The 16,574-nt window shown below is 35.3% G+C and overlaps 6 protein-coding genes across 7 annotated transcripts; 2 read left to right on the top strand and 4 right to left on the bottom strand.

Annotated features, from left to right (window-relative positions):
- The first annotated feature begins 230 nt into the window (after window positions 1-230).
- On the top strand, window positions 231-3,484 carry LOC105167106 (7-deoxyloganetic acid glucosyl transferase). Of its 2 annotated transcripts, XR_016066405.1 has the most exons (4): window positions 232-864; window positions 1,398-2,432; window positions 2,802-2,983; window positions 3,091-3,484. XR_016066405.1 is itself a non-coding variant. In XM_011086681.3 (2 exons), exons 1-2 carry the CDS (start codon window positions 261-263, stop codon window positions 2,366-2,368), a joined length of 1,575 nt encoding a protein of 524 aa, XP_011084983.1. In that variant the 5' UTR covers window positions 231-260; the 3' UTR covers window positions 2,369-2,556. The 2 variants fall into 2 exon arrangements, 1 of the variants encoding a protein (XP_011084983.1); XM_011086681.3 differs by lacking the exons at window positions 2,802-2,983; window positions 3,091-3,484 and having other exon boundaries at window positions 231-864; window positions 1,398-2,556.
- On the bottom strand, window positions 2,640-3,262 carry LOC105167107 (18.2 kDa class I heat shock protein). Its single transcript, XM_011086682.3, has one exon. It carries the CDS (start codon window positions 3,260-3,262, stop codon window positions 2,819-2,821), a length of 444 nt encoding a protein of 147 aa, XP_011084984.1. The 3' UTR covers window positions 2,640-2,818.
- An 887-nt stretch (window positions 3,485-4,371) lies between the features above and the next one.
- Window positions 4,372-6,910, top strand: LOC105167108 (7-deoxyloganetic acid glucosyl transferase). The gene is made up of 2 exons (XM_011086683.3): window positions 4,372-5,097; window positions 5,727-6,910. The coding sequence occupies exons 1-2, from the start codon at window positions 4,569-4,571 to the stop codon at window positions 6,683-6,685; spliced, it is 1,488 nt and encodes a 495-aa protein (XP_011084985.1). The 5' UTR covers window positions 4,372-4,568; the 3' UTR covers window positions 6,686-6,910.
- A 43-nt stretch (window positions 6,911-6,953) lies between these two features.
- LOC105167109 (17.3 kDa class I heat shock protein-like) lies at window positions 6,954-7,737 on the bottom strand. Its single transcript, XM_011086684.3, has one exon. The coding sequence runs from the start codon at window positions 7,623-7,625 to the stop codon at window positions 7,143-7,145; it is 483 nt and encodes a 160-aa protein (XP_011084986.1). The 5' UTR covers window positions 7,626-7,737; the 3' UTR covers window positions 6,954-7,142.
- Window positions 7,738-9,264: 1,527 nt separating this feature from the next.
- LOC105167110 (18.2 kDa class I heat shock protein) lies at window positions 9,265-10,002 on the bottom strand. The gene has a single exon (XM_011086685.3). It carries the CDS (start codon window positions 9,865-9,867, stop codon window positions 9,409-9,411), a length of 459 nt encoding a protein of 152 aa, XP_011084987.1. The 5' UTR covers window positions 9,868-10,002; the 3' UTR covers window positions 9,265-9,408.
- A 1,367-nt stretch (window positions 10,003-11,369) lies between these two features.
- Window positions 11,370-12,032, bottom strand: LOC105167111 (17.3 kDa class I heat shock protein-like). Its single transcript, XM_011086686.3, has one exon. It carries the CDS (start codon window positions 11,960-11,962, stop codon window positions 11,510-11,512), a length of 453 nt encoding a protein of 150 aa, XP_011084988.1. The 5' UTR covers window positions 11,963-12,032; the 3' UTR covers window positions 11,370-11,509.
- Between the last annotated feature and the right edge of the window lie 4,542 nt (window positions 12,033-16,574).

The raw sequence follows: 16,574 nt of genomic DNA on the forward strand, positions 1-16,574 counted from the left end.
CATCAGAAGTACAATTCTGAACACAATGCATGAGCAGAGTAGTTTATGGATTAGGCAGTGACAAATACAAACATGTGTACATAATTAATTTTGTTAACTGAACAAAAAAATGATAAAAAGTTATTAACAAATGAATGAGAGAAATAAGAAAATACCGAAAAAGAAATAGAGAATAATAAGCTAATTTAAAAGAGTTGATTTATGAAGAGTAAAAAGTTGATAAAAAGAGGATAAGGACATCCTGTTGGAAAAATCAAAACATGCGCGCGGATAAACAATCGATCAATGGAAAATTATACAACACAATGACACAAACCATCAATCTAACTGTGGAGATGAGCGACCGGGAAACCGCCATGGAGTTGCCGCCCCACATTCTCATTTTTCCTGTTCCACTACAAGGCCACGTCAACTCCATGCTCAACCTGGCGGAGCTCCTCTGCCTCTCCGGCCTCCACGTCACCATTCTCCTCTCCGATTACACCCACAACCGCCTCCTCCGCCACGCCACCCTCCGGTCCCGGTTCTCCCGCCACAGCGGATTCCGGGTGGCCACCATCTCCGACGGCCTCCCTCCCGATCACCCCCGAGTGGGAGAGCGAATCGTGGATATGGCGTTGAGCCTCAAACAAATTGGTGGGTCACAGTTCCGCCGCCTGATGGAGTCGACTGATGGGCTGAGTGAGGGCGGCGCTATGAGGCGCGTGAGCTGCTTAATCATGGACGGGGTGTTGAGCTTTGCTATTTCGGTGGTTGAAGAAATGGGGATTCCTTACATCTACTTCAGAACGATCAGCGCGTGTGCCTTCTGGCCGTATTTCTGTATTCAAGAGATTATGGACGCCGGCGAGGTCCCTTTGAGAGGTAATCTTTACCATGGCACCTCTTTCCGAAGATTCAGTTGCTATGGATGATCCATTAATTTGATTATCTGTTTAGTGAAAGGATTGATTGCTCATAGGGTTATAAATATAAATTAATATGCTCATTGGTTTTTCTTTTTTCCGAAAAGGAAAAGATAAAGAGTGATATACTAAATACTAATTGTTTTAATTGAAATAATTTTAAAATGCCACTTTAACACTAACAGAATATAATTTTAAATTCTCATCACAAGTTAAAAAGTGTAAAAATTTGAAAGAAAATATTGTTATATTATGATTAAATAGCGTAAACTTGAATTGTAGCAAGGTTTGAAACGTATCATTTTTAGGGGTTTTACTTGTATTTAAACAAAATCTTTAAGGAAGTTTATGTATTTTTAGGGCAAACTTGAATCTTGTACAATTCTTATGTTGATGTCAATAAATTTCTGTGATGAACATAAGAGGTAGATTTAGTCTGACTACAGTAAATTTCAGGAATAGCACCCTAATTGTTTGCTTTACTCGATTCAGGGAAGAATGAAGACAAATTGACATACTGGAAAAAGAAAGAAATGGACATGATGGTAACAAGCGTGCCGGGAATGGAGAGGTTTCTCCGGCGACGCGACATTCCAAGATTTTTCGGAGTAGCAAATGCTGATGATCCTACATTCAAGACCATGAAAACAGATACTAAAAAAACTGTTGAGGCCTGTGGACTCATACTCAATACATTTGAAGATCTGGAAGGGCCAATTCTTGATGAAATCCGTAAACACATTCCCAACCTGTATTCCATTGGCCCCCTCCATGCGCTTCTTAAAGCCCAGCTGGAGTCGAAAGGAATGGAATCATCGCACAATCATTCAAGCAGTTTTTGGGAGGAAGACCGTAGCTGCATTGCCTGGTTGGACTCTCAACCAACCTGCTCTGTGATATATGTGAGCTTCGGAAGTATTACAATATTAACGAGGGATGAATTGTTAGAGTTCTGGTATGGGCTGGTGAATAGTGGGCACAGATTCTTGTGGGTGATAAGGCCTGATTCTATCGTCGGAAACAACAGCGAGAACTGGAATGAGATTCCAGTGGAGCTAGAGGAAGGTACCAAGTCAAGAGGGTGCATGGTGGGATGGGTACCGCAACAAGAAGTTTTAGCCCATCCAGCAATCGGTGCATTTTTCACTCACAGTGGATGGAATTCGACCCTAGAAAGTATAGCAATAGGCCTGCCAATGATTTGTTGGGCTTATTTTGCTGATCAGACAACGAACAGTAGGTTTGTGAGTAAGGTGTGGAAAATTGGATTGGACATGAAAGATACTTGTGATAGGATCATAGTCGAGAAGATGGTGAAGGATGTGATGGATGTTAGGAGGGATGAATTCTTGGAGAGGGCTCATAGTATGGCAGTGTTGTCGGGGAAGGCGATCTCTGAAGGGGGATCTTCTTACTTGAATTTGAATCGATTGGTTGAGTTTTTGAAGTCGACGGTGTCATGAGCTTGCTCTCGTCATTTGCTCGATGTGGCCAATGTACTTCAAATGACAACTTGGGCTAACTCAGGTGATTAGAATATGTACTTTTTATGATCTTAGTTCTTGTAGATAGTATTCCTTGTAGAGATATAAACTGTGCCTAAAAGATTTAACGAGTGGTTGCAGCATCTTAGAATGGTTTGGAATATCAACCTCTACTCAAAACTTGTGCTTCAAGAAGCTAAAATCACCCAATATCTACCACCTTTGTATCTAATATCTGAATACTCTTCACTTTTTTTTAACACTAATATGCTGTTTCTTTATTGATACTCAAACTTTACAATCTCACTGCACAAATACATCACTTTTACGACTAAAAAACACAGTTTCCCCAAATATATGCATACAATTGGGAATACAGTACCGTCATCAAACGTACACAACTGACACACAGATGTGCAAGCCTGGGAATTAAGCAGAGATGTCAATGGCCTTCACCTCTGGCTTCTTCACCTCCTCCTTTGGCACCGTGACTGTCAGCACCCCATTCTCCATTGCCGCCTTTACCTGATCCAACTTGGCATTCTCCGGCAGCCTGAAGCGGTGGAGGAATTTGCCGCTGCTCCTCTCCACGCGGTGCCATTTCTCATTCTTCTCCTCGTGCTCTTTGCTTCTCTCCCCGCTTATCTGTAGAATTGTGCCATCCTCAACCTCCACCTTAACTTCCTCTTTCTTCAATCCAGGAACATCCACCTTGAACACATGGGCCTCCGGCGTCTCTTTCCAGTCTATGCGAGCGTTGGCGACGGCGGTGGTGAAAGGGAAGCCCTCAAAGGGATTCCAGATATCCAATGAAAAGGGGTCGAAGACGTTGCTCCGGCGGTCGCCACTAAAGAAGCTTGGAATCAGAGACATTGCCTTAAATTTGCGCAAGAACGGCGAACAGCTTTGTTTGTTTGATCTTTCTTCTGCAAAGGCTTGTTGAAATCTTTGTTGTAGAACCTGTATGAAGGAGCACGCTTATTTATACGTGTGGGCAGATGATTCTCGCAGTTTCATGTATATTCTAATAATCGCGCTTTCAGTTTAGCCGCCGACAATATCTTGTACATAAAAGTAAAACTCGTTCTCTCTATCCTTCCTTATTGACGTTATTACTTGCTAGTCAACTTTCATCTCGGTCTTCTTCAAACCAAAATTTTATCAAAAACTAATAATAAATAATTACGTTACCCACTCATAGGATAATCATATTATAGAATCTACCCCAAATATTTGAATAATTATTAGGGGTAAGATTTTAAACCACTCAAATCGAACTAATTTTTATAATTTATCTTTCAAATTGCAATTTTTAATACAAAATAAAATCGCATCACACTTATTGTTTTAATTTATATATATATATATATATATATATAATATTTTGATAAAATTAAATAATTGTTTAGAAAAATTTCATAGAAAATTATAGAAGCCAGAATGATGAAATGAAGTAGGTGAAAGGTAGAGTTGTGGAGGTGCAGAAGGAGCAGGGCAAGAACACAAGAAGGAAGAGGTGGACGTAGTTGTTGTTTAGTGTTGCTTTTATTTTATAAAAGCGTGTTTGTAGCAATTCATTTTTATGTATACGTTAGGAACTGTTGGTGTGAACCGTTGTTGTACTACTTCTTCTTGGTCACATTCTTGAGTACAGACCATCAAACTTGTCTTCAGTCAAGTTTTCTCATTTCACGAAAACAAAAATACTGTTTGCATATAACTATCTGTATTCGACTATTAATTACAAATAATTAAACAAGAAAATAAAAAAGCCTCCCATTCAAAACCGTTTTTCAATATTTAAAAATGCATACTTATTTATTGATGAGTAGTTAGCAGTGGCAGCTAATTATGAATAAATTTAAAAGATTAAAGTGAGTCATTATTAGCAATAACAAGTCATTTGGTCAATATCACTTCTGATCCTTTAATTATGTGACTTATTCGGATTTGCTACTTCATATCAAAAAATGTGAGGAATTAAATAACATAGTGAAGGGAGCCAGCTATTGTTGGGGTGGATTTGCAACCTCTCATTTTTCTAATAATTAAGCATCCCTCTCCCAAGTCCCAACTCTGTTGATCACTCCCACCCTCACCCTCACCCTCACCCTCGCCCTCCCCTACTGTGCTCAAAACAATCAAATTATCCAACTCAAACATTAATCTACCTGTGGAGATGAGCCATCCAGAAACTGACACGGAGTTGCCGCCGCACATTCTCATTTTTCCGCTACCACTGCAAGGCCACGTCAACTCCATGCTCAACCTGGCGGAGCTCCTCTGTCTCTCCGGCCTCCACGTCACCATTCTCCTCTCCAATTACGCCCACAACCGCCTCCTCCGCCACGCCAGCCTCCGCTCCCTGTTCTCCCGCCACAGCGGATTCCGGGTGGCCACCTTCTCCGATGGCCTCCCTGCCGATCACCCCCGAGCGGGCGAGCGCCTCATGGATTTGGCGTTCAGCCTCAAAGAACTCGGTGGATCACAGTTCCGCCGCTTGATGGAGTCGACTGATGGGCTGAGTGATGGAGGCGCTAGGAGGGGCGTGAGCTGCCTGATCATTGACGGGTTGTTGAGCTTTATTATTTCGGTGGTAGAAGAAATGGGGATTCCTTACATCTACTTCAGGACGATCGGCGCGTGTTCCTTCTGGCCGCACTTCTGTATTCAAGAGATTATCGACGCCGGCGAGGTCCCTTTAAAAGGTAATCTTTACCATGGCAAACCTCTTACCGAAGATTCAATTGCTACCAAGGATCGATTAAATGTTGAAAAGGTTAATTGTTCATAGGATTATTAAAATAAAATAACTATGCTGTTATAGAAACTATAATATAAGTGATATACATATTCAATACAAATACTAATTATTTTAATTGAAATAACTCTCAAAATGCACTTCTTAACGTTATAGAATATAATTTCAAATTCTTATCACGAGTTAAAAAGTATAAAAATTTGAAAAAAAATTAGTATAAAGTGAATATATTTTATTAAAAATTGTGAATTATGACATTAAATAGCGTAAATTTGACTTGCATCAAGGTTTGAAATGTATCATTTCATCAAGACAGTGATGATGATGGCACATTGTGTAATAAACTTACAACAAATGTAAGGCAGGCATATGCTTATATAGAAATTGTAGGGGTTTCACTTGTATTTAAACGAAATCTTTAAGGAAGTTTATGTATTTTTAGGGCAAGCTTGAATTTTATACAGTTCTTACGTTGATGTCAATAAATTTCTGTGATGAACATAAGAGCTAGATTTAGTCTGTTACTACACTAAATCTCAGGAATAGCACCCTAATTGTTTGCTTTACTCGATTCAGGGAAGAATGAAGACAAACTGACATATTGGAAAAAGAAAGAAATGGACATGATGGTAACAAGCGTGCCCGGAATGGAGAAGGTTCTCCGGCGACGAGACATTCCAAGATCTTTCGGAGTAGCAAACGGTGATGATCCTACATTCAAGACCATGAAAACAGATACTAAAAGAACTGTTGAGGCCTGTGGACTCATACTCAATACATTTGAAGATCTGGAAGCGCCAATTCTTGATCAAATCCGTAAACACATTCCCAACCTGTATTCCATCGGCCCCATCCATGCTCTTCTGAAAGACCGACTGGAGTCAGAGGGAATGGAATCATCGCACAATTATTCGAGCAGTCTTTGGGAGGAAGACCGTAGTTGCATTGCCTGGCTGGACTCTCAACCTACCTGCTCTGTGATTTATGTGAGCTTTGGAAGTATTACAACATTAACGAGGGATGAACTGTTGGAGTTCTGGTATGGGCTGGTGAATAGCGGGCACAAATTCTTGTGGGTAATGAGGCCTGATTCCATCAGCGGGAACGGGAATGAGATTCCAGTGGAGCTAGAGGAAGGTACCAAGTCAAGAGGGTGGATGGTGGGATGGGTGCCGCAACAGGAAGTTTTGGCCCATCCAGCAATCGGTGCATTTTTTACTCACAGTGGATGGAATTCAACCATAGAAAGTATAGCAATAGGCCTGCCAATGCTTTGTTGGCCTTATTTTGCAGATCAGATGACGAATAGTAGGTTTGTGAGTGAGGTGTGGAAGGTTGGATTGGACATGAAAGATACTTGTGATAGGATCACAGTCGAGAAGATGGTGAAGGAAGCGATGGATGTGAGGAGGGATGAATTCTCGAAGAGGGCTCATAATATGGCGATGTTGGCGAGGAAGGCGATCTCTGAAGGGGGAACTTCTTACTTGAATTTGAACCGATTGATTGAGTTTCTAAAGTCGACGGTGTCATGAGCTTGCTCTAGTCGATTGATTGATGTAGCCAATGTACATCAAATACAACTTGGGTTAACTCAAATGATTAGATCATGTACTTTGGATGATCTTTGTATTCGTTGTGGAGATAAAAACCTGTGCCTAAAAAGATTAAGGAGCGGTTGCAACATCTCAGAATAGTTTGTAATTTCTTTTCAGCTTTTTGGTTGTGGAGAAGTAATTGGTGAACGTTTTCCCTATCAACCTCTACTCAAAACTTGTGCTTCAAGAAGCTAATATCTACCACTTTTGTATCTAATTTCTGAATACTCTTCACTTTTATTTATTGATACTCAAACTTTACAATCTCACTGCACAGATACATCATTTTTTACAGCTCAAAAACACAATTTTCCCAAATATATGCATAGAATTGGGAATACAGTATAAGTCATCAAACATACACAACTGCCATACAGATATGCAAGCCTAGGAATTAAGCAGAAATGTCAATGGCCTTCACCTCTGGCTTCTTCACCTCCTCCTTTGGCACCGTGACTGTCAACACCCCATTCTCCATCGCCGCCTTTACCTGATCCAACTTCGCATTCTCCGGCAGCCTGAAGCGGCGGAGGAATTTGCCGCTGCTCCTCTCCACGCGGTGCCACTTGTCGTTCTTCTCCTCCTGCTCTTTGCTTCTCTCCCCGCTTATCTGCAGAATTGTGCCATCCTCAACCTCCACCTTAACTTCCTCTTTCTTCAATCCAGGAACATCCACCTTGAACACATGGGCCTCCGGCGTCTCTTTCCAGTCGATGCGAGCGTTGGCAATGGCGGTGGTTTCTCGAGTGGAGGAGGGGAGATTGGCGACGGCGGTGGAGAAAGGGAAGCCCTCAAAGGGATCCCAGATATCCAATGAAAAGGGATCGAAGACGTTGCTCCGGCGGTTGCCACCAAAGAAGCTTGGAATCAGAGACATTGTCTTAAATTTGTGCAAGAACAGAGGAACGGTTTTGTTTGTTGATCTTTCTTCTGCAAAGGCTTGTCGGAATCTTTGTTGTAGAACCTGTATGAAGGAGCACGCTTATTTATACCTGCGGGCGGATGATTCGCGCACATTCATGTGTATTCTAAGAATCGTGCTTTCAGTTTCAGCCACGCACAGTATCTTCTAGATAAAACTCGTTCTTTCCGCATGCCTCTATATCCTTCTTATTATTACTTGCTGGTCAACTTTGATATTCATCTTCTTCAATCCAAAACTTTGTCAAAATTTAATAAATACTTACACATTTACATTTTCATATATAATCATATTAAAATACAGACCAAAATCTTTTTTAAACTTAAAAAGAATTAGGGGAAATAAATTTAAAATTAAGAATAGAAAATCGTTATATCGGTTTTATTATATTTTGTTGATTACTATCTTTCTTCCACATAAGATGAAATATTATTGTTCAAACTAAAAATTAGTAAGTGATCAGTAAAATACTCCTTATTTTTAGTAATAAAATCTCCAATGACAAAATTGAATTTTATTAATAACTTTATCCAAAGCTAGAATATATAGCAAATTGTCAAAATTAGGAATAAGGAAATCAGTATATTTACTCCAACTCTGAGATGGTTTGTGTATGTTGACCATTTTGCAAAACAGAATCATATTAACTATCGTATAAATATATTTAGATGATTTAATGGTAAACTACAATTATTTTTCCTTAAGTTTAGCATAGCTATCAATATATGCGTTGTTTGAAAAAATATTTATGTAATTTTTGGATGTAGCTCCAAAAATTTTAATTGTATTTTTAAAAAATAATAGAACAGACTAGGTGAATGAAAAAAAATTCCATAAAAAATTAATTTTTTTAAAATAAATAAAATTGTAATTCATACTCAATGGGAACATCTAACGGATTTAGTTAATTGTTAGAATGTGGTTAAAATCAGGAAGGCATTAATAATTTTTTAAATAAAAAGAGATTATTTATTATTATTATCAAATTTTTTTAAAAAAAACATGTTATAGTTTATCCTAAATTTAACTACCATGCGATTATTTTAGTTAATTTTTAAATGCAGAGAAAGCCAAAAAAAAAAAAAAACAAACAGATATTGTACAACCACGTGGGATCAATATATTTCAATTAAAAAAATTCAAACTCTCATAAATTTATTGGACAAAAAATAACTATGTATGGAATTAAAGATGCAATTTTAGGTCTCGCATTACTCTAACGGAATTTTTTATTTCAATTTATCTTATATTTTTTATTCTATTTAAAATATATAAATTTTTTTCTTAAATATATTTTTTGTATATGATAATTAAAATTAAAAATGCAACAGTAAGTGAAATAAAAATCCAACTGGCTCCTCCATCTTGTTATTAGTAGGTGTGTTGCAGAATTGATATAACAGAAAGATAAATAAATAATTAAATTTGTTTGGCACAAAGATACTATAATTACAGTCCTCCATATACCCAAGATGTGTTTAACCAAATTACTATATTTGGATTAGGCTAATTAATTAAAGTTGAGAATTTCATGGAACGTTTATATATCTTTCTTTGTCATCGTCTCTCATTCATAATGATTGAAAACAGAGCCTAAAACCACAATCTTTTATTTATTTATTAACATATAAACCCACACCTCATTCAATCTGAGATACACGAATTCCTGACATGCAAACACCACACCACAACAATTACATTATTATTCAACACGATCATGCTCATATATCTTGATTGCTCAACCAGAGATGTCAATGGCCTTCACCTCTGCCTTCTTCACCTCCTCCTTTGGCACCGTCACTGTCAGCACCCCATTCTCCATTCCCGCCTTTACCTGATCTAACTTGGCATTCTCCGGCAGCCTGAACCGGCGGAGGAACTTCCCGCCGCTCCTCTCCACCCGGTGCCATTTCTCATTCTTCTCCTCCTGCTCTTTGCTTCTTTCCCCGCTTATCTGCAGAATTCTCCCATCCTCAACCTCCACCTTCACTTCCTCTTTCTTCAACCCAGGAACATCCACCTTGAACACATGGGATTCCGGCGTCTCTTTCCAGTCGATGCGGGCGTTGGCGATGGCAGTGGTTTCTCGAGCGGCGGTGGAGAAAGGGAAGCCCTCGAAGGGATCCCAGATATCCAACGAGAATGGATCGAAGACGTTGCTCCGGCGGTTGCCAAAGAAGCTTGGAATCAGAGACATTGTGCTAATATTTTGCAGTGCAAGAACAGAGAGAGAATAGGTTGGCTTGATTGATGAAGAGTGTGTTGTAAAGGATTCTTGTGGGCAGGCTTGTTACTTGTATGATCAAATCTTTGTTGTGGAATTTGGTTGAAAGAGCACGCTTTATTTATATGAGCTACAAGATGATTCTCGCGTTTTCTTGTATATTCTATGAATCACGCTTTCAGCTCCCCTCATCATCTTCTAGATAAACCTCGTTCCTTCCCCAAGCATCTGTACTTTTTTTTTTTTTTCCCCCTTTTTAATTTATAGAGTCAATAAATTATATAATTATACTAATAAATTGAACAAATAAAAAACACCCTAATTCAGATTATTATATTAATATAATTAAAAATTATAAAATAAAACAAACACTTATATGTATGATAAGAATTCGAATTCATGATATTAAATTTATTCATAAAATCTCAATTATTTTTATTAATGAGGTCTAGAAAATTGAGGTTAATGATCTTACATGTTATGGGTTTGAATTTCACCTTTCCTACTGTAATGATAAGTATTAATTAAGTATTGCTTATTTAATATTATCGATCAAACTAATATTTATTTAAAAAAAAAAAAAAAAACTCAATTATATCCGGACATCATTGATGGTATGTATCTTCTGGATGGGCTTTGGTTTAAGCTATAACTTTTCCAGTTGGAGCGGTGGCAAAGACAATGGGAATATGGGCATTGTATTATTGCAGCCCATACCAAATGCATTCCACACCCTCATTACCCTCTAAACTTATTAAAAAAACTTGCATGATTTCTCAAAAAATATACTTTCTATTAATTAATCATAGCAATTTAATTTATATTTTTTATGATATATGGATAATATTAGATAATGTAGCCAATATAATATAAAATTTCTAAAATATTAATTATGTGAAAACATACATTTTATTAGTGCTAAATTATTTGAAAATTATAGTATTAACTTTAAATGTGAAATTTTGAAAATAAAAAATAAAGTTGAATTTGTTACGAAAAACCAAAAGAAGTAGAAACACCCCAAAATGCTTCAAGTGTCCTTTTTAGTAAGTTTCGAAAGTAAAAATTGAGAAATTAACACTTAATTCTTTTAAGGCTGGATCTGATTGTAATTATAGAATTAACGATTAACTTCACTGGTCTCAACAACCAATCATCAACATATATCTAAAACAAGCTGCCTTGTTTGTTAAGGTATCATATCTCAAACATGTTACATGACTTCAATTTCTTATGAAATCTCTGCACTCATAATTTGTTATACATTTTTCCAAATCCCAGGTACATTCTGCACTGCACAACCTTCATTAGAGTTCAAATTAAGAGTTCCAACATTTGAATACTCAAATGTCCAATTTCTCTGTTTTTAATTTTCCAACTATGCACATATTCAATTCATATATAGACGTTTAATTTCTGAGTAGGGAGTTTGTATTTATTCAAGAAAGCAAATGCTGAGATCATACAATTTAGAATACATAAAATTCCACACTTTATTCCATTCTTACATTCTCAACATTACATATCCAACTCGGTACAAATCCCATAATCGTAAATGAAAAACAGTCGCACACACATACTCATGTTGATTATTATACATTGAGAATGTTACTTCTTAGCCTGAAATCTGAATGGCCTTTACCTCAGGCTTCTTCACTTCCTCCTTTGGAACTGTGACAGTCAGCACACCATTCTCCATGCTGGCTTTGATCTGATCCATCTTCGCGTTCTCCGGCAGCCTGAATCGGCGCAGGAACTTCCCGGAGCTCCTCTCCACACGGTGCCATGTGTCGTTCTTCTCCTCTTTCTCACGGGTGCGTTCGCCGCTTATCTGGAGGACATTCCCTTCCTCCACCTCCACCTTCACCTCCTCCTTCTTCAGCCCTGGAACATCCGCCTTGAACACGTGGGCCTCCGGCGTCTCCTTCCAGTCAATCCTGGTGGCCGCCAACTGCGAGGTCTCGTCGGAGGAACTGACAGGCCAGTCACGGAAAGGGTCCCAGAGATCCATGGAGAGTGGGTCGAAAACGCTGCTTCGTCGGCCGAAAACACTTGGGATCAGCGACATTTTCTTCTGGAAATGCAATGGAAGTAGAGGCTGTGTTTTTGGTTTCTTGGTGATGGGAGGAGGAGGTACAAACTGTATTTATAGGCGGATTTGAAGTTTGAGGAAAGAAAACACGAGACAAGTTTGGCAGAAAGAAGAAGTATCCGGAGAAGTCCAGCCTTCACTAGCTTAACCAATCATATGCAGCCACGCTCTTTTGGGATCATTGATGATTATTAGATAATGGCAGAGGAAAACCTCTAATGACAGAGCACTTTTTTATTTTCATGGACGCTTTTGCCCGTAACTAGTCCCTATAATTCATCATCTACTCTTAATATAATTTAACTAGCTACAATTATCAACTTCAAATCAAATAAATATACAATTATAATTTAACTTGAATATTAAATTTTTACCAGTGTTTGCACCCCTTGTTTTACGTTTATAATTTAAGATAAATTGCATTGATAATTTTTAATCTTAGGTCCAATTATATAAATATTTTATGTCTTTTATAAAATTACAACTATAGTCCTTGAAAGATATTTTTATCTTTAAAGAGAAAATATAATTGTAACTAATCATAATTTCAATAAATGTAGCTATAAATTTATTAATATATATGTATATATAGATATAAATATTTATGTATCGTAATCTAAGTTTAAGAGATGTTAATGTATTTTATTTATCATTTATGAAGCAATGGAATGTAGAGGTTTTCCAGACGCTTCTTGTCATTTTCCAGCAGCTTCTTTTTGTCCACCACATTATTTAAATTATCCCCATGTCCCCTCCCACCATAAATAAATATAGGATAAATTACGATGAATTTTTTTAAAATTTATATTACTTATAAATATTAGAGTGATATTTATAATTTTTTAAATAATTAATGGTATTTATCATTATAGTAAAATTTAAGGGCACCTGTAGTATTTTTACCTATAAATATATTTTTGCCATTTTCCTACAGTCATACCACTGAAAAACAAAAACCTTCTGACACCAATGTTTTGAAAAGAATGTAAAGCCCAATGGACCGAAACCACAATTTCTTTGAAGGCCATCGATATTTCAAATTGGGCTACTACTCACTCTAATTTATTTTAATATTTTATTTATAAAACATTTTTTATCAATGGAGAAGGAAATATTATTAGGAATTTAGTTTAGGAACCCAAAAAAAAATGAAATTTGATAATTTTTTACAACCTTAATGTTATCAGGAAAAAAAGAGGAGTTTCAAAGTCATAATCAGCTCAACTCGTTGCTCTTTTATTGAGTGATGAAATACACAATACCACAATTGTTCAAATAAAGGACTCGAGAAGAGGTGGTATAATATATTCCTAGAAAATGTGTAGAGTATTCCTAGAAATAAAAAAGACAGTAAAACAGAATCTATTAATGTAATTAAAATATCTTGCAAAGTAGATTAAGGATGAGGGGATCCATGTTCATTTCCATGCTGCTAAAGTGGACATATATATCTTTTAAAAAGACAAAGTGAGGTTGTAGTAACAAGGAATACCCCACTCTCTCCCACAACACCAACACATTGCCTTGGATCGCAGACGCTCGTCTTCGCCTTCTATTTCTCTCTCTCCTTCATTCTTTCCATTTCTACAATTACAATATATTCAATTTTTTATAAATAAAGGGTTAATTTTTAGGCTAAAATACAATTACTAAACTATCACTCAAATAGTGAAATAACCCTTAACCTATATATCAAACATATGAAAAAAGGCCACATGCTGTAAATTTACGTAAACATCAGTCTTAAAAAATGTGTTAAGGAAGAAGAAAATAAATCTTTTTTTATGTAAAATGGAAAAAATATTATTTTAATGTAACAATTTAACAAAATTAATAAAGAAATATAAGGCGCTTGTTTGAAGGACTCTATTTCCCAAAATTCCATCCCCTACAATTCACAATCATATCAACCTACATTCCCTGATAGTAGTGGATGGGGCATACCCAATGCGTGCCTCAATATAATGCAGACATACTATCACAACTCACATATTTTTCTAAATTTTATATTTAACACATCAAATTGGTGTTGCTACAATTACTACAACTGTTGAGATACTTTTAGAATTCACATTAGATACATCAAATTAAACAAAATTATACTTTTACTCCCATTGATCAAATGGAGTTGCACTTTTGGTCTTATATTTTACAGATTAATATTCTTTGCTCTACGAAATTAAACACCGTTGCAACTGTGATCCCAAAATTTAGTCCCATAAGATTAGTGCATGGGGCCACATCTGTAATGTTTTTTAATCTTATAAATCAAAAATATTATCTCATAAAGTAGGCGATCAAAATTACAAATCCCTCTTATTGAAAAATGTACTTTTACCGTCAAATTAGTTACTTTATCAAAAAAAAGAAAATGCAACCTAAATTGAAATCTCACATGAAAATATCAGAAAAAGTGTGTGGGTTGAGTTTTGGCGGGTGGTGTGTGAAAGAAGGCTTTTTTGTCAGATATGGAAGGGAAGTGAGTGTGGGAGTGGCGGACATTTTTGGTAGTTGTGATTTGGTACTACTACCACTTTTCACTGTTGTTTAGGTTGACTCAGTCTCCTCTCCTATCTCCACCCCTTATTATATATAATACCATATCCTAATATTTTTTTCTTTCAAATTCCAAGCTCATATGATTTTTCTTTTTTTCTTTTGGCTATGTGAAGATTGTACTAACCAATAATTTGTATTAATTTTTTTAACAATTTATGATTTTTCAAATCTACTTACTCATGCTGCTAAATTCAAATCATGAATCTTAATATTAATATAATTTATTTGTTTTTTATTAATAAAAAATTAATTAACCCTTCAGATATATACCAAACATGAAATGTTTTTATTTTCATTATTATTTTTTTTAGCAGTGAACTATCATGATTAAATCAATTACAAATTATGAATATCAAATTTGTATCTAACAACTATAATAGTCATATACTAATCATTAATATCAAATAATTGTATATATAATTAATAATTACTATTAAAATATAACGACACTTACTATCAAAAGAAAATGACTCATAGAATAAAAGTAGAATAACATTTTAGATGTTGATGGGATTCAAGCCTATGATCTTATGGCCATAAGACCTCAATATCACCAATTAAGTTACGCCTCATAATTCTTTTTCAGTTTGGTATTTACAACAAGCATAAATTAAATTTAGCCATTATAAAAGATATAGCCATTATTTCTCTTTTAGTATATGCTCTTATTATAATTAATTCTAATTACTAATATTTGACATTTTGACGCTTACGTAATAAATTTTTTTTTATTATTTATAATAAATTATGACTCTTTAAAAATTAAACAGAAAGGAATAATAACACTTTCTTCCCTTAAGATTTAGTGTAATTACACATAATCACCCTATTGTTTGAGATATTACATCTAGTATCCCTGAAATTTACTTTTATCTAACAAATTAGTCCCTCCATTAATAAAAATTTACTAAATTTATTAATATTAATAAAAAATTCGAACGAAAATTTGTATTTACCTCTAATTGATTTATTACTGAATTATTGCATGTCAAATAAATTTTCTATGATTAAATTACCCTTATATATTTTCACGAGTTAATATATATGACGAGATATATCTTAATCATTACAAGGGTAGTTTAGTTTAAAAAATAATGATTGACCTATAATAAATCAGTAATAAGTCAATTAAGTATATATCAATTTTTATTTAATTTCTTTATTAATATTAATTTTATAAATTTTAATTAATAAAAAATTAATTTATTAGATGAAAGCAAGTAAATTTTAAAAATGTTAAATATAATTTTTCAAATCCGTTAATGTCGTGTAATAATCTCAAAAGAAAAAGGTGAAAATGGAGGTGGAGCTGTCAATCAATATCAATACTACGTCGTACGTCAGAGCACCCATTCCCACGTCCCAATCTCAGTCTGCTTCACGCTGAAGCTATTTGCCTTCTGCTTTCACACAACTTTAATTATATTTATTTATACTCAAACAAACAATCTCTTAATTAATATTGAAGTTTTATTTACGGAGCTATAAATCATTATTCCTCTCATAAATTCTCATAAAATAAAGAATAAATAAAACCCATTTCAGTACTAATTCAATCTTTTTTGCATAACATTTAGGGCCCCCAAAATGATGCCTAATTACGTTAATACTTTGAAATTTTTAAAATTATAAATACACTCATTAAAATTATTGTAATTTCTATTCAATAATAAAAGTTTATACAAACACCCCATAATAAACCCAAAATTAATATACTTCATCCCAAGGTAAATTATATTTACACCCCTTGAAGTTATATTGAATTATACAGACACCTCTTATCTAGCAAAATTACGACTACACCCCGTGAGGGTGTTAGTGTAATATTTAAAAAAAAGTGAGTAAATTTCGCAATTAATGAGAAACAACTCTAAATATTAATTACCACACTGCCAACTTCACCAACATAAAACGTGAAAACAGCAATGCCAGCCTCAGCCTGATAAATACATACATACCCAATATTATTGGTTATTGCACTGCACATACATAAAAATGTGAGAATCCATAATAAAAGTTGGAACAACCA

The sequence above is a fragment of the Sesamum indicum genome, linkage group LG7 (assembly GCF_026168435.1).
Source record: "Sesamum indicum cultivar Baizhima isolate 11 linkage group LG7, ASM2616843v1, whole genome shotgun sequence".
In the NCBI taxonomy this organism is placed as follows: Eukaryota; Viridiplantae; Streptophyta; class Magnoliopsida; order Lamiales; family Pedaliaceae; genus Sesamum; species Sesamum indicum.